This window comes from Dreissena polymorpha, chromosome 10 (assembly GCF_020536995.1).
Source record: "Dreissena polymorpha isolate Duluth1 chromosome 10, UMN_Dpol_1.0, whole genome shotgun sequence".
NCBI lineage: Eukaryota > Metazoa > Mollusca > Bivalvia > Myida > Dreissenidae > Dreissena > Dreissena polymorpha.
Genome location: NC_068364.1, coordinates 22,927,147 through 22,945,720, shown reverse-complemented (window position 1 = coordinate 22,945,720; position 18,574 = coordinate 22,927,147). Strand labels below are relative to the sequence as shown.

Here is an 18,574-nt window from a genome sequence, read left to right as displayed (position 1 = left end):
CTATCACATCCTAGACAGGGAAAGAGTCTGGTTTAATTGTAGGCTATCACATCCTAGACAGGGAAAGAATCTGGTTTAATTGTAGGCTATCACATCCTAGACAGGGAAAGAATCTGGTTTAATTGTAGGCTATCACATCCTAGACAGGGAAAGAATCTGGTTTAATTGTAGGCTATCACATCCTAGACAGGGAAAGAATCTGGTTTAATTGTAGGCTATCACATCCTAGACAGGGAAAGAATCTGGTTTAATTGTAGGCTATCACATCCTAGACAGGGAAAGAATCTTGTTTAAACTTAAATTTAAACCATTCGAGTTAAGTGTTAGAAAAGTGTTTCAAAGTCATTTACATAATTTATGTCCTTATGTGCCTTTGGGTCGCAGTGGTGTTATGGATATGGTCAGGTGTTCGCCTAGCAACTGATAGGTCACAGGTTCAGTCCCCACTGTGGGGGCATTCTTTAGATCTCCACCAAAGACAACAAGTACTGGTTCTAGGCCCAGAAAACGGACTCAAGAGCGTTGCAAATAAGTAGTCAATACTTTAAATGCAATCAAGCTTAAATAAATAGGTTTAAAAAAAAAATGTGCCTTTGGCTTCATTGTGTACCAACTTGCACTTATAAAATGCCAAAGTAGAAACTTAAATTTTTTAAGCAAAAGAAGGTCATATTAATCCCAGCATCCAGCATTTGCCAAAGCGATTATTTGTATCCAAAATATTTCAGATGTAAAAAAATCGACCTACATTGATTTTGTTTCCGAATCCTGCATAGAAAGGAAGGTAGTTCTTTGGAAACAAGGACCCAACATCCGATAGACAGCTGATCTTAAACTCCTCTGGTTTCTTTTCAATCACCTCCCTGAAAGAAGTTTAATCACCTCAGCTTAACAATTCTGTTTTCAAACACCTTCCTATGAAAAAAAAATCACACCCATGTATAACCCATAAAATATACCTAATTCATGCCTAAATTGAGCTCATTAACTTAACTAAACTAAACTTATCTTAATACAATGTATAAACAATGATTTACAGTTATTATGCGCTTATTAAACAGATTTGTTGTTACTTTAGTTTGAATGCACTACCCATTTTAATTCGTAACTCTAGTAAATAGGGAAAATGAAGTTTCACTGAGTAAAAAAAATAAAATCAAGTTCTATGAATAAAGTCAGAAATATTATCAAAATTTTATGTCAAAACAGTTAAAGGCACTAGAAAACTAAAAACACCAAATTCTACAGAGATCACAAGCAGAAATTCCCACTTACTTTTGGAAAGTACTGATAAAAAATACTATATAGGCCGAATTATACAGAAAGCACACAGAAAACCACACTTACTTGTGGAAAGCACTGATCAACGAGCATGGAGACAAGAGTAGTGGCCCCTCTGGCAGAGTTCTATCCCCTTGCTTGATGTTCTGCAGCAAGTCCTTGGTGAGTTTTGATTGGCCGATAGCGCGGGCCGAGAGGTATAGAAACTTGTAGCCGTTGCCTGCTATACGGCTGTAGAGTTGGGCCACACCTGACTGCGACCAGTCTCGTCCGACAACCGGCAAGATCTGTCCAAGTACATCTGATCTGAAAATACAGGCAAAAACATTCAAACATTAATAAGATCTATACAAGTACAATAGCATACAAACCACGGCAAGATCATGCAAATACAGGAATGCCCATGTGCAACTAAAGTTCCTCTGAAACCCTTTTTCTTTGAAATTAAAAGAATTTAATATGGGATGTCACCTCTACTTCAATAATGTCATGGAAATAAATCTGTTGATTTCTAAGAAAAAAATGGCGGTTATTATGAAAATTCACAATAAGAAACTTAATTTTTCGCAATTTAGCAGCCAGGATAACGTTCTATATCTGTTTTACACGCACCAACTTTTTAATTTGAAATTTGGAGTTAGAAAACTACATTTTCTAATGGTAACTGAAAATCCCTTGGGCCCATTAAGACTTACTGTAAAATCATTTATATACAATGGTATGAAATTTATTGGTATAAAACAAATGACATTTTTCTAGATATATTGATAAAGAACAAGAGATGTGTTTGTCAGAAACACAATGCCCCCTTCTGCGCTGCTTTGAAGCCATATATTTGACGTTTGACCTTGAAGGATGACCTGACCTTTCACCGCTCAAAATGTGCAGCTTCATGAGATACACATGCATGCCAAATATCAAGTTGCTATCTGCAATATTGCAAAAATTATGGGCAATGTGAAAGTTTTCGGACGGACGCACAGACTGACGGACAGTTCAACTGCTATATGCCGCCCTACCGGGGGGAATACAAATTTAAGGTAAGGCTTCAATAAAGATTTCAAAGCCCTAGGGCAAGGTTCCAAAATGAGTACACAACCTACTTGGTAATGGTTCCGTCAATGTCGGACACGATGATCTTGTCATTGTGTTTCCAGAGGTAGATATGTGACGTACATCGTTTCGTACCCTGGTACTGCGTCGTCACCGAGTATGTAACTTCGTTCTGGCCAATCTTTAAATTGAACTGTTTCTGAAAAATGACATTATGATACACAATTAAATATTTTGTTTTAACTTTACTTCATGCCAATTGTGTTGCCAGCTTTAAGCAATCAAGAAACCTCAGAGTATTTTTTTTATGAATTTGAACCTCAAAATCCTTATTATGCTATTAAAGTAAGGATTGAATCTACAATATACAATCTATTAGTTACAGAACTGTGACTTTTCAAATTGCAAACATAACTGCATTCAAGAGATTCTATATAGTATTTATTGAATCATAAAAAAGGTTTAAATGTGTTTGATTGTGAATTGGTCTCAAAATGAATGGGTGACTTGTTCGGGGATAGTTAAATGGTTTTGTCCACCCAATCCAATTTAGTTTAAACCTATTTATTTTAGCTCTATTTCATAGAAAGGCTTATTGACACACTCTTGAGTCCTTTTCCTGGGACAAGAATCACTACTTGGTGACTATGAGGCTGATCTAAAGAACACTCCCACAGTGGGGATCGAACCCCTTTCCTCCTGGTTGCTAGGCGGACACCATATCCATTTCGCCATGGTGAACCAATCGAATATGAAGGATTAGCTAATACAGAGATCAGCTTTGACCCTATAATTAATAGTCAATATGAATTCAAAGTACTAACAATCTGATCAGAGGTCAGTCGCAACGTCTTTTTGAACACTGTCTTCATTTTGGTGAGGCGTTTGATTTTCTTTTGTTCTGTCGTCCGGTCAGACCCCTCCGTGTCCCCTTCACTGGACGAGTGGTCGCCCCCGGCAACCGTCAACCTGTGGGGAAGAACGAAATATGATTTTATAAACATGCTACCTTATATCATTCCACCTTTTACTGTAACAAATCATTCAATAGCATGAAACTTATGATATTTGTTGTAATTTGGGATGGAAATAAGTGTATGAATATTGTGCCTGATTTTAATTTTGAGGTGAGTTGGGTTTGTGGCAAAATAATTGGACCCAATCCTTTTATTAAAAGGACTCCAAAATATTAACAATTTGAGTTGTAATTCCTCTGAAATCTCAACAAACAGCTTTCAGCCTTGCTCTGGTAAAACGAGGTTTAGTGACATCACAGATCAGAAACAATACTTAACACAATTACTGTATTTTTGGTAGTGAAAATCCATTAAATGCAAAAAGGGTTGTCCCTGATTAGCCTGTATAGACTGCACAGGCTATTCTGGGATAACACTACAATATACATTAAGCCCTATTATCCCAGACTGTGGCTCATATGGTTTTACATTACATCTGTTTAACGAGATTTCATAACAGAGTGGCTTCCAAAATTCTCGAGTTAGGTATTTCCATGACTTTTGTCTGACTATAGACTTGTATTGCTAATATTTCCGGGTCCTGTAATTAAAAAAAAAAGGTCTGATAATTTTACAGGAAACGCAGCTCGCATTGAATTTAAAGCAGACAGTAATCTTGTATTAATGCAATCTAAGCTTAAATGCATAGGTTTAAACAACTGACCTGTCCTCTTTCTTGACTTTCTTTGGACTCTCCGTCACACTTGACTGGCTCGATGGTGAAGTATCCACAGCTGGGCTTGAGTGAGTAGTAGTGTCTGATGTTGACTGAAAGTTAAGTGGACATGGTTAATCATGCTGTGAATTATAGTACGACAAATTGGTATTTAAATGATTGTGCTTCAAGCCAATAATGCTACGTATTTTTATTTGACAATTAGTTGGTTGATTTTAATCGTTTGCAAATATTATTGTAAAAATTTCATTCAAATAATGCACTTTATGTAGAAAAATAAAGATGTGTTTGTCAGAAACACAATGCCCCCTATAAAATTTCAATATATCATTTGGCAGGTTTAGAAATGATCTCCCTTTTAAAGCTCATTACTTCCCTTGGATTGTATTTTTTACTTTTGACCTTGAAGGATGACCTTGACCTTTCACCACTCAAAATATGCAGCTTCATGAGATACACATGCATGCCAAATATAAAGTTGCTATATTCAATATTGAAAAAGTTATGGCCAATGTTAAAGTTTTCGGACGGACACACAGACAGACAGACAGACAAACGGACTGACAGTTCAACTGCTATATGCCACCCTACCGGGGGCATAAAAATGTCTGCATCCTTATGTGCCTGGTTAAGAGATTTATTCATGTCCATGAACAAACGTTTTCCATGCCAACTTTGCAAAACTAGTCTGGCACTGAAAGTGAGAAAATCAGCTGCAAGGTGGAGAAATCACACCACTGGTGAATTGAAATGCATTGGTTCAAAAACCATAAAGATGATCTACCTGTACACCAGGGTGCAGTTGGGCAGACTTCACGTCCTTCACCTCCATTTCCCCGGTCGTCACGGTGATGGCCGAGGTCGTCGTCGATGGCAACGATGCTGTGGAAGTTGACTCGGTTTGTGGTCGTCGCCAGGACGAGAACCAGCCTGATTTCTTCTCTTTCTTCTTTGGCATGTGCTGACTGACCAGATCTTCCCTGGAAGACTGAAAAAGAGCAATACATGACCCATGATATGAACCTCTCTCTGGGAATACTGGGCTTACATCATCCCAGATTAGCCTGTGTAGTCCATGCAGGCTAATCAAAGAAAACCTTTCTCCTATTTTTGAAATTCTTGTTTAAAAGAAGTCTGTTTTCCAAAAAAATCAAGTTATGGCACATAACGTTGTCCTTGATTAGCTTACAAGTGCGGAAAGAAAACAACAAGAGCTGTCACCATAGGATGACATATGCCCCCTATAAACGCTTTGATAGAAGTTATGAGCATTTTTCGAAACCTAAACGCCGATTTGGAAACCTAAACGCGGACCCTAAGTTCAAGGTCAAGGTCACAGGGGTCAACATTTGTGTGCGTATGGAAAAACCTTTTCCATATACACATGCATACCAAATATGAAGGTTATATCTCAAGGAACATAGAAGTTATGAGCATTTTTCGAAACCTAAACGCAGATTTTGAAACCTAAACCCCGACCCTAAGTTAAAGGTCAAGGTCACAGGGGTCAAAATGAAAGGCCTTGTCCATATACAGGTTATATCTCAAGGGACATAGAAGTTATGAGCATTTTTCGGAACCTAAACGCAGATTTCGAAACCTTAACATGGACCCTAAGTTCAACGTCAAGGTCACAGGGGTCAAAATTGTTGTGTGCATGGAAAGGCCTTGTCCATATACACATGCATACCAAATATGAAGGTTATATCTCAAGGGACATAGAAGTTATGAGCATTTTTTGAAACCTAAACACTGATTTTGAAACCTAAACGCTGACCCTAAGTTCAACGTCAAGGTCACAGGGGTCAAAATTTGTAAGCGTATGGAAAGGCCATGTCCATATACACATGCATACCAAATATAAAGGTTATATCTCAAGGGACATAGAAGTTATGAGCTTTTTTTGAAACCTAAACACTGATTTCGAAACCTAAACGCAGACCCTAAGTTCAACGTCAAGGTCACAGGGGTCAAAACTTGTGTGCGTATGGAAAGGCCTTGTCCATATACACATGCATACCAAATATGAAGGTTACATCTCAAGGGACATAGAAGTTATGAACATTTTCCGAAACCTAAACGCAAAGTGTGACGGAAAGACAGACGGACGGACAGTCCGATCACTATATGCCCTCCTTCGGGGGGGCATAAAAAAGGAAAATAATTATTTATGTTTTAGGGTAGAAATCATATGCTCTTACATGTTATGTAGATGAAATTCAAAACATTCCATGCAATACTATATATACAAAATGGGTATCTACCTCGGGCATATGCTTGTTGAAGACGATCTTGCACAGAATCAAGGGAGCAGCTGTGGCCCAGTTGTAATATTTCTCCTTCACCTGAACATTAGATTAGATTTGAGCCTGTCTGTGGGTAAACCTGGCTAAATGAATGTGTGTTAAGTGTTGTGCAAGATAAGCCAGTGCAGCCTGCACAGGCTAATCAGGGAGGACACTTTCCTCTTTTATTGTATTATAATTGCATTGTATTATTCTTTTAAAGGAAATCTCTTCTTATCAAAAATCAAGTTTAGACTGAAAATTTTGTCCCTGATTAGCATGTGCATGCTGCGCGGGCTAATCTGGGACGACACTTTAAACACATACATTAAGCCCCCATTTTCTCCGAGTGCATCTCATTTATTTCACTCTCAATCAGGAGCTTGCAATGGCATAATGACATACTACCTGAATAAACAATACCTAGGAATATAAGAAGTAAAAACTAGAGCTTTGTCACAGAAGTGAGGAATACCCCCACATGCCGCATTGACACAGAATATTTTGCATGTTGTCTTCACAAAAAACAGCGGACGCCATGCTCAATGTTTAAAACTCACTAAGTGACCACGTGACCTAGCTTTTGACCTGGCATGGCCAATCTTCGAACTTGGCCTAGACATCATCTAGATACAACTTCTGACCAAGTTTGGTGAAGCTCGGATGAAAACTACTTGAATTAGAGAGCGAACACCATGCTAAATGCTTAAAACGCACTAAGTGACCCCGTGACCCAGTTTTTTACCCGGCATGATCCATATTCGAACTTGACCTAGACATCATCTAGATACAACATCTGACCAAGTTTGGTGAAGATCGGATGAAAACAACTTGAATTAGAGAGCGGACACTTAATACGGACCGACCGACCGACAGACAGACCAGCAGACAAGCTCACTCCTATGTACCCCCTAAACTTAGTTTGTGGGGGTATAATTAACAAAGGCTTGATTCTTATTAGTTAAAAAGTAGTTCATCAGGGACTAGATTAAAGGTATTTAAAAGAACAAAGGCATATAAAATGACAATTTAATACAAATTTTAGTACTGTTATAAACAATAGTTATGCATTTTCATTTCCAAATAATGCACATGATACACTGCCTTTATATCAGATTGTGCTTTAAAAATGCACAAAAACTTATTTTGAACCTATTTCTTTAAGCTGAATTGCATCGAAAGCCTAAGACTAATTGAAACACTCTCAAGTCTGTTTCCTGGGTAGAACCAGTACTTGGTGTCTTAAGGGAGGTCTTAAGAATGCTCCCACAAGAAAAAGCTACCTTCACAACCAGTTCCGGGTTGGCCAGCATGGCAGGATTCTGACAGAAGTCATCATAGGTCACAATCTGGGACATAAACTTCTCCAAGGTGACCCCTTCAGGGTCGCCCAGTCCCCCACAGAGGGATAGCGAGTAGGGACCCAGTGACCTATATTGCAAGTAAACAAATATCCTGTTGCAATCGATTCATGAAAATGTACATTGTTAAAAGCCCAAAAATCCTCAAGACAACGAATATTTTGTACAACATTAAGAAAAATAAAGTTTACACATGTATACAAAATCAATGTTCCTTATAGCAATAGCCAAAATTTCAACGCTTGATGTGTCTGGTAACAAAGATTTAACAAGATACAAAATGCTCTTTTATGTTTTTTTCCGGAACAATATATTCAACATGTGTTCATGTACCAAGTTAGTGTTCCTGTGTCATACGAATAGATATTGTTGAGGGAAAATAAAATGTTATATATATTTTGCCACATAAAAATTTAAACAAGCTTTTAGTATCTCGTTAAATCTATGTTACCATACCACATCTAGTGTTGACATTTTTGGTATTTCTATAAAGAACACTGATTTTTTTATTGATTAACTTAATTTTACAAAAAAAAATGCAAAATATTCTTTGATTTTGAGTATTAATTTTACTTTTCTGCAATATGCTGAATATTTTCAATTTGTTATGATTATATATCAGCTAATTCGACTGAAGTAATAACCATGGGCCAACAGCTTTTTCTTCACTTAATCGTGTTTTAACTCTTTTAAATTTACAAACACAACAAAAGTTCTAATATTGGAAAAATGTCAGACTCCCATATAATGACAAATTTTGGTAAAGAAAATGTTCAGCCATGTGTAACCCTGCTTATCCTTTTGAATTACAGAGATTTTTTGTTGCTTTATATTTTACAGCCTGTGCCTTTTGGATTGGGAATAATAGCAGCATTAAACATAAAATTAGAAACAAGAGATGTGTTTGTCAGAAACACAATGCCCCCTACTGCGCCGCTTTGATACATGTTTTTTTGGCCTTTGACCTTGAAGGATGACCTTGACCTTTCACCACTCAAAATGTGCAGCTTCATGAGATACACATGCATGCCAAATATCAAGTAGCTATGTGAAGGGACATAGAACTTATAAGCATTTTTCTAATCCTAAACGCGAAACCTAAACACAAAGTGTGACGAAAAAAGACTGACAGACGGACGGACGGTCCGATCACTCCCTCCTTCGGGGTCATAAAAATGAACAAGAAACTGTCAGAGACAGGTGATGCTCCCCAAAGTTTTTTTTTGTCACAATATTGCACTATATATTCAGATAAAAGGAAACGTCTTGAGGGCACAGTAGTTGGGGGGACAATAATTTTTTTTAGAAAATTTCAAAGGGCCATGACTCTGTGAAAAATAATCGGACCAGAACCGCTGATAATATGCACATCTCCTCTTGACAGTGAAGCTTTCCATAAAGTTTCATTGAATTCCGGTCATTAGTTGCTGAGAAATAGCCCGGACAAAAATTGTGCACGGACGGACGGACACACGGACGGACAGACGAAGCGGCGACTATATGCTCCCACAATATTGGAGCATAATTTTTTTTTTTAAATATGAAAATACATAACAGTGTTCAAATTGTTGACAAGTGCATGCTTACCTGCATGTTTAAATTTATATTATGAAGGGCTACTAAATTATATTGCGGTATAATAAACTCAATAAATCAATGAATAAGTTGTTTTTTTAAGCCTTTTGGGGTGGGGATGGATTTTGTTAGGATTTTTCATTTAAAAGTTACTGTTTGCAATTTGGAAAAAGCATGTACAAGCTGTAGTTTTGGTTATAAAAATTCACTGACCTAATGTCCGACTGCAGGATGGTGGTCTGGGGTCCACCTACGGCCCCTTCTACAGAGTGCGGGGAATGGGGCAGGGAGGCGCCGCGACCAGATTCGACGTCTTCATCTTTCTCCTTTTCGATGGATTTGAAGTGGGTGGTGGAAAACCTGAAGGAAAGACACATCCATTTTATAACAAAAAAACTAGGTGGAAAATGGGTAAATTCATCCATAAATTAGATTTTAGCTACTATGTTTTCAATGGATTTAAATTAGCTGTTGGAAACCTGGAGGAAAAGACACAACAATTGTATACAAACAAAACAAGGTTACATTTCAGTTTAGGGGTTTGTTAGTGGATTTGAAATAGTTGTTAAACAAATTTTAGAGGAATTTGAGTACATTCATTCATACATATAAATACAATTTTAGCTAGGATGTTTTTCCATGGATTTGAAGTGGCTGTTGGAAAACCTGAGGAAAAAGACGCATCCATTATATAAACAAAAAAACAAGATTGCAAGATTTCAGTTTTGTGGTTTGTTGGTGGATTTGAAATGGCTGTTAAAATCATCTGGGGGAAAGATGCTTCAAATCATTCATCACATCTCGTCTTCGCCTGTGGCCCCAGCTACCTCCAGGCGTCTCTGTTCTGGGCAAGTCTTTCAAGCTTTCCCAATATATTTCACATCTGCTTGGAATATGCATCCAGGTCTTGACGCCAGGTGTTTCTAGGCCACCCTCTCTTCCTTTTGCCTTTTAGGATCCTGGTGAGAGATTGCATTGTTGTATTGGATTCAGGCTGCAAAGGGTTTGGCCTATCAACTACCAACATCTCTGAAGGGTGTCTTTTTTAACAAGCTGCTGCTTTGTTCTTCTACATATGTCTTAATTAAAGCCAATCTTTAGGATCTTCCTAAGGCAGGTGTTGATGAAGCTCTGAATTTGCTTCATATAGGTGACGGTGGTTCTCCAGGTCTGTGCTCCATAAAGAAGTACTGGCTTCAAAATAGTGTTGAAGAGCCTGATTGATATTGATTGGTGCGAATGTCTACTGCTCTGGATTCCTAGATCAGTTGATGGAGGACATCTCGTGCTTAACCGAAGTGACTCCTGATGTCTGGTAAGTATTTACTCATAAAAGTTCAAAGCATTCAAGAACATTTAGGTCACAATTGCCTCTTTGCTTACACCTGGGCTCTTTTGAAATGATGAAATTACACCTTTAATGTCCCAAAATGCTCTTCTATGCAACTTATTTTGTTATTTTTAATTGAAACTGCACAGGCTAAAAATCTGGGACGAAACTTTACGCAGATGTGTTTTCACAGAGCACGGCTCAAATGAATGTATCCCTACCGTTTTGGAAAGTATAGTTTTGCAGTCTCCTCGTCCATATCTTGCAGGTTCAGGTCGTCCAGATAGATCCCCTCTGCCTCGGGCTTGTGCCGCACGTTTTTTGTCTTGCGCATGAAGTGAAAAAGCCCCCCGGAGGACTGACCTTTGTCATCTGCAAAAATGATGGGAAATGTTATGAATATATAAAATAAGGTAAATTGTATGACAAGATAAAACAATTCTATTGCAAAACAATTTATGTCCCCTACCAGCTCCACCATTGTCAGATATTCCACCATTGTCAGATTTTTTTATATATATATATTTGTTGCCATAGCAACCAGAAGTTTTGACGTAGGAACAAAATGCAATGACGTGCATGTCAATATTGCCATCTATCCATGTTTCAAGTTTCATGAAAAAATATGAAGAACTTTTAAAGTTATTGCAGGATACAGAAAACCACCATTTTCAGCAGTATTTCTAGTCTATTTGTTGCCCTAGCAACCATAATTCTTGACATAGGAACAAAATGAAATGACATCCATGATAATAATGTCCATATTGCCATATATCCATGTTTCATGAAAAAATATGAAGAACTTTTAAAGTTATTGCAGGATCCAGGAAAGTGTGACTGACAGACAGACAGACAGACTGACAGAGTGCAAACAATAAGTCCCCTCCGGTGAAACTGATAGGGGACAATAAGGTAAATTTTATGACTAGATAAAATAAGGTATATTTTCTGACAAGACAAAATCAGGTAAATTTTTTGATTAGATAAAATAAGGTACATTTTATGACTAGGTAAAAAAGGCAAATTTTACGACTAGATAAAATAAAGGTAATTTTATGACTAGATAAAAAAGGGTTATTTTATGATAGATAAAATAAGGTAATTCTATGACTAGATAAAAAAAAAGGGTTATTTAATGACTAGATAAAATAAAGGTAATTTTATTACTATATATGATACAGAAAATTGTATCAGGACCCACTGGCTAAAATTGTTTACCCTTTTTTAAATTAAACTATTAAAATGATTAAAGTTGGTTGTGATGATTTTGGACAGTGAGTTATTAAAAGAGATTTATCAATTTTATTTCATAAAAATTGATCCTCAAGATGGGATGAATTGGTGATGCTTGTCTTGTTGGTAAATTTCTGTACTATGTTATACAAACAATTTTGGCATTCTAACAAGGTGGACTTACTGCTGATGTTGCTTGTTGTTTGTTGTTGTTTTTTTGTGTGTTTTTTTATTTCAACATTTTTTATAGACAAGATAAGATTGCAAATAAATGCATGTTAATGTACAACATACAAATGGTATGAAATAATACAAGTAAAAAACAAACATTTGACACGGTTGGGATAAAACTCAATGCTAACCTCCCAGATTTGACCTGGCGGCTGTCCCAGCGGGGCTGGTGGGAGACTTGCGGGGCATGTCGCCCCACTCCCACAGTGTGTCATCCTCGGAGCCCACCAGGATCTTCTTGTTGTTCTCTGCCACCTTCTGTCTCTCAACTTCCGTATCACTCATCGGAGAAGCAGGTCTCGAGTGGGCGGGACTAGGGGATTAATGTTACCGGATTAGCGGGGATTAACAAAGTTTTTGAGTTATCAGAATTTAATTAACAAATAATGAAGAAAAGAAATACTATGGAGTTTGATTTTATTATAACATATTATATTCATGTAGTCAAAGACAGCATGCATGTATTTGTATTTAAAAAAAAAGTCTTTAAAATAAAATAAAATTATTTGCACCCAGTTCTTACCTGCCCATAGGTGAGAGGTCAGTATAACTTAACAAGTGATTGTTCAGGTACTGGTTTCAAAAGCAAGCATGCATGTTTAAAAAAAATAGATATTTAAACTAAAATAAATTATTAGCACCCAGTTTTTACCTGCCCATAGGTGAGAGGTCAGTGTCACTGAACGGGTGATTGTTAAGGTAGGCAAAGCTCTCATGCGCTGACGCCCACTCGTGGGTCCGCTCAAACTTGTTCTCCTCCACCGCTGGTAGACTTATCGACTTCGACATGGAACCAGCCGCCATGTTGTCTGTCAATTTGCTCAGTTCCTCATCTGTGGAAAACCCCTCCATGTCAAAAATTGTCCCCTTGTCTTTTTCGAGCTGAGGTTGCACACTGGCTGGTTCTTGCTTGCCCTTTGCCTTCCGCTTTCTGAGACGTTTTTTCTTGCTCTTAGTGATTTCAGTGCCGTTCTCATTCTGGATCCTGATGTCAATGTCACCTTCGCAAGAATGCTCGCTGCGAACTGAATCTACGAGAATAGAACCTGAGTTCCAGTGCGCCACGTCACCATTTGTGGAAACGCTTTTGTCACTTTTAATTAGTTTATCATTTTCAATGTGAGCCTCTGTCTTTTTGTTTGGATTGTCAACACTCAACTCTTCCTTGACCTCGTCACTTTTGACCTCTTGACTTATAGTGACATTGACCTCCCCAGATTGCCCTTGACCTTTGCTGACCTCATTGTTGGCTTTCTCAGCCTCCTTTTTAAGGCGCTCAACACCCTTCTTCATGAGATCAGGGTCATATGGGAATGGGGACGTGGCCAGGTAATCAGGAATCTCCTAAAAACAAGATTGAACACAGTTGAATCTACTTTAACTCTTTACCACTTAGACACTAATTTTAACGCGTTCTTAGTCCCTTGGAAAATCAAATTAAATTCAGGAATTCAGGACCTTACTTAATAGATTAACGTTTTTAAAAGGCCTCATTTCCAACCTTAAGAAACTGACGAGCAGCAAACAGCATCAAACCTGAACAGTAACTGGCAGGCTGTTCTGGTTTTATGCTTGTTGCATATAGCCACGTTCACTTTGATTCTAAGCAGGAAAGGGTAAACCCTTTCCCAATTAAGCATTGTGAAAATGGCTATGTGCAAACAGCATAAAACCAGAACAGCCTGCGAGTTACTCGCAGTCTGTTCAGGTTTTATGCTGTTTGCTGCTCATCAGTATCTAAGGGTTGAAAATGAAGCCTTTAAAATTTTAATTAAAATTAAATTACAAACACGTCAAAATACGTATCTAAGTGGTAAATGGTTAAAACACTAATAAGTTAAAACGCTAAACAATGACCAATGCTGTAAAATATTTAGTCTTACGTGTTATTCCTGTTGTGGTTTATTTCAAAGGTTAAGAAGACCACAACCAATACGTGCCTATAATGATCATTATTATAATAATATATTTGAGCCGTGCTCAAAATGGGGTTTAATGCATGTCCTCACAGGCTTATCAGGGACGACACTTTCAAGTTTTATGATATTATCTGTTTAAAGGCCCTATAAAGGTGACGATCCGTTATTATTTACCGATTTTTTAATATATTTTTCATATTTTATTTACAAAGGTTATCAAAAAACAATATATATATGCTATTGGACATTACCATAAACAAAAGGGCCATTATGGCCCTGAATCGCTCACCTGACTAACCAAATACATTCTGACCAAATTTCATATAGATTGGATGAAAACTGTGACCTCTATTGTCTACACAAGGTTTTTCTAATATTTGACCTATTGACCTAGTTTTTGACCCCAGGTGACCCAAATATAATCCCAACCCAGATTTTATCAAGACAAACATTCTGACCAAATTTCATGAAGATTGGATGAAAACTGTGACCTCTATTGTCTACACAAGGTTTTTCTATTATTTGACCTAGTGACCTTGTTAATTGACCCAAGATGACCCAAATACAATCCCAACCCTGATTTCATCAAGATAAACATTCTGACCAAATTTCATAAAGATTGGATGAAAACTGTGACCTCTACTGTCTACACAAACAAATTGTTGCGTTTTTTTCTATTATTTGACCAAGTGACCCAGTTTATGACCTCAGATGACCCAAATACAATCCCAACCAAGATTTCATCAAGATAAACATTCTGACCAAATTTCATAAAGATTGGATGAAAACTGCGACCTCTATTGTCTACACAAGGTTTTTCTATTATTTGACCTAGTTTTTGACTTAGTGACCTAGTTTTTGACCCCAGATGACGGAAATACATTCCCAAGCCAGATTTCATTAAGATAAATATTCTGACCAAATTTCATAAAGATTGGATGAAAACTGCGACCTCTATTGTCTACACAAGGTTTTTCTATTATTTGACCTAGTTTTTTACCCAGTGACCTAGTTTTTGATCCCAGATGACCCAAATACAATCCCAACCCAGATTTCATCAAGATAAACATTCTGACCAAATTTCATAAACATTGGATGAAAACTGTGACCTCTAGTGTCTACACAAACAAATTTTTGATGATTTTTCAATTATTTGACCTAGTGACCTAGTTTTTGACCCCAGATGACACAAATAAAATCCCAACCCAGATTTCATCAAGATTAACATTCTGACCAAATTTCATAAAGATTGGATGAAAACTGCGACCTCTATTGTCTACACAAGGTTTTTCTATTATTTGACCTATTATGTGACCTAGTTTTTTACCTAGAGACCTAGTTTTTGACCCCAGATGACCCAAATACAATCCCCACCCAGATTTCATCAAGATAAACATTCTGACCAAATTTCATAAAGATTGGATGAAAACTGTGACCTCTACTGTCTACACAAACAAATTGTTGACGGACCCACGCACACACGCACGTACGCACACACAACGGACGCCGGACATCACATGATCACATAAGCTCACCATGTCACTTCGTGACAGGCGAGCTAAAAAAATGAACAATACAACTTGTTTTGAGCTCAAAATACAGTGTCCTCCAAGTCAATTGTGTTTACAAACAATCAGTTTATTTACATCGCTGTTTACTCGGGAAAGAGAAAGTTAAAATGAATCTGGTCACCAAAAGTACATCGTTGATTTTCAACGTTTTCCTGTATCACTCACAAAGTCGGTCTCTTCTAAATGGTTAAAACGTTTGTAGTGATCTAATAAGTAGTTTTCTGCTGGTAAAAAGTTGTTTACAATAAAATTAAAATAGAATTTTCTTTCGGCTATTTTTAGCATACGTCACCGCTTTGAGGCTACACACCACATTAGTTGCAAAGTTGTAAACATTTCTTTCAATTATGAAACGGGTATATCTTCCATAATTCTTGCACCTAAGCTGTGTTATTAGCATTTTTTATGCCAGAGTAACTGAAATCCGGTAAAAATTAGACCAGTTTATATTCATAATAATTAGATTTGTCACCTTTACAGGGTAAATAAAGTCTCTTCTTAGCAAAAAACCAGTTAGGCGGAAAGTGTCGTCCATGACTGGCCTGTGCGGACTTCACAGGCTAATCTGGGACGACACTTTACGAAAATGCATTAAACCCCCTTTTCACAAGCACAGCCCATTTCTTATTAAATAATTAAAATGTTCAAGGAGATGCAGATGATCAAAAAAGTATTAATGATGACAGCAAAAAACTATAACTTTAAAATAATAATTTTCTACGACTGTTATCCTTTCAAGGTTAATTACAAGCAGACATTATTTACTTAATCACTATACCAAATAAGTCTATTTTGTAACAGCCAGCAATACTGACACAAGGTTGACCTGACCAATATCTAACCCAAATATTTGAACTCTGCATGACATCATTGCAAACTAATGTCACCTTATCTGCTGACGGAGTTGACCGTATTATTTCTACACATCCAGGTCAAAGTGGGTCACATCAACAAGCATAACCTTCTGATAACCTGCTGGTATTGAAACCAGTTTTAATACCACAACTCCCATAACCATAATCTTAATCTTAAATATTTAAGAGTTTAAAGCATGTTCTTAAATTGAACAAATGTAAACCTGTGCCAGTGATATTAGGAAAGTACTAATATTGTGACTGAAAACTAGCTTGAGCATGAAGTGCAGGGTTTTGCATTAACTTTTGAAAACTGGAAGCACAAAACTACATGTCATGACCCCTTATTATTTGAGCCATGTTCTGGCAACACTGGGCTTAATATTTGTGCTTATCCTGTCACATGCCTTTAAATCAGCCCGATAACCAGGTAACCTAATATCCAAAAAGATATTAGGCTAGATGACCATGTGACCTTGAATATCTGTCAGTTGCTGTCCGCGCATGCGCACGCCTGTACTATTTTCTATTTATAAAATATACTTGTTTTCTATTAAAAAAATTACAACATACGTGTAAAGTACTGTTTGTTTATAAATTTATTATTTTAACAGCATAACTACCTCTTTGTGTATTGAATTAATAACTATTGACTCGATTTCTGTGTTGTTTAACAAGACGGAAGCTAGCCTTAGCGTTTTGCATGACGTGACGTCACCATGTTTTTGCTGCGGCGCGTTTTTTCCCATATTAAATATTTAAACACAAAATACTGGAAAACTATATATTTTTGAAACATTTCAACCAATGTTGTAAATGTGACAGGATAAATAGAATAATAGGTTGGTGACGAGGATGGGGAATGGTTATCTGGCTCGTCGGATGATCTTATCGGGTTCGCCTTCCGCTCACTGATAACTTCCTCCGACTTGCCAGATAACCATTCTCCATCCACGTCACCAACCTATTATTCTCTATCTAAATCCCAGGTACAAAACTTTCAGCTTTTATGGTATTTATCGTTTAAAGAGAGTATCTCCTTAACAAAAATCCAGTTTATGAGGAAAGTAACGTCCCTGATTAGCCTGTTTGGACTGCACAGGGTTCTCTGAGACGACACTTTTTGATCATGCATTAAGCTCAGTTTTCCCAGAGCAACACCCATTTGAAAGTGACAATATAACCCCCCTACCTCTTCCTCATCCAGTTCCTCTACAAAGAACGCCTCCCCAGAGTCCCCAAGCTTCATCTGTATATCCACTGGCTCCCCATTGATCTCTATGTCAACCTGCAAACACAAATCGATGGTCCCAATTTAAAATGACGAACCTACATTTTTGGCATTTCGCGATTTTGATACTGTGCAAAGCGTGAAATCAATGCACATATACCCCCAAAACAACAAAATAGTTAACCAATCGCAACAGCTCCATAAAGTCACGTGATGTAATGACGAACCGCAATTGCTTGAAGTCAAAATAACGAAGCTGAAAAAAAATTTTACGTCGGCATTTTGCGCGCTTATTAATATATTAAAGTATCAATATAGCCATGTATGTTAAGGCAAATTGACGAAACGTAAACGTTCGCTTATAAAAAAATTAAATGATGTACATTTTATAGCATTGATAAACGCAAAAAGATATCAAAATAATATAAAATGTTGAGGTATTAACTTAGTAACTTGTGGCCGCAACTAATAGCTTGTTCCTACAACTTATTAAGTTGAGGTTTCAACATAGTAAGTTGTTCCTTCAAGTTAATAACTTCTGGCCGCAAGTTACTATGTTATAACCACAACTTAATGTGTTGTGGGAACAACTTATTAAGCTTCGACCACAACATAGTTTAAGCAATCAGATAGGCCGTTTCATCTTTACCGTTTTATCACGTTTAGTACCTGTATACGCGTAATATTGTGCGCCGATTTGAGCACTATCCCTGTAAGCTATGGATCCCGGGATTGAGTCCCTGTCTGAGCACTTGCCTTGTTTGCGACTGGGTTCAGGGTTCCATCCCCGGTCTGAGCACTAGCAACGTACGCGTCGGATCCCGGTTTCGAGTCCCATGTTTTTTGGATTTGAACCCGGGACCCTTCTTGTAAAGGGCGATTCATCTGACCGGAGCTCGATCCCGGGAACCATCGTTTACGAGGCGAGTGCAAGATGCCTAAGTTTTCGACCGTCTGA

The 18,574-nt window shown here is 37.4% G+C and overlaps 1 protein-coding gene across 6 annotated transcripts in view; it reads right to left on the bottom strand.

Annotated features, from left to right (window-relative positions):
- Positions 1-18,574, bottom strand: part of LOC127847483 (phosphatidate phosphatase LPIN3-like) — a 43,911-nt gene that overhangs the window by 6,295 nt on the left and 19,042 nt on the right. For all 6 annotated transcript variants that reach the window (XM_052379416.1, XM_052379418.1, XM_052379419.1 and 3 more), the window contains 13 exons: positions 17,578-17,673; positions 12,694-13,385; positions 12,173-12,354; positions 10,799-10,949; positions 9,461-9,607; positions 7,595-7,742; positions 6,291-6,371; positions 4,811-5,014; positions 4,015-4,118; positions 3,159-3,303; positions 2,385-2,533; positions 1,348-1,587; positions 749-863 (listed from right to left, as the gene is read on the bottom strand). In XM_052379416.1, the coding sequence (XP_052235376.1) occupies positions 749-863; positions 1,348-1,587; positions 2,385-2,533; positions 3,159-3,303; positions 4,015-4,118; positions 4,811-5,014; positions 6,291-6,371; positions 7,595-7,742; positions 9,461-9,607; positions 10,799-10,949; positions 12,173-12,354; positions 12,694-13,385; positions 17,578-17,673 (2,454 nt within the window). The remainder of the gene's footprint in view (positions 1-748; positions 864-1,347; positions 1,588-2,384; positions 2,534-3,158; positions 3,304-4,014; positions 4,119-4,810; positions 5,015-6,290; positions 6,372-7,594; positions 7,743-9,460; positions 9,608-10,798; positions 10,950-12,172; positions 12,355-12,693; positions 13,386-17,577; positions 17,674-18,574) is intronic.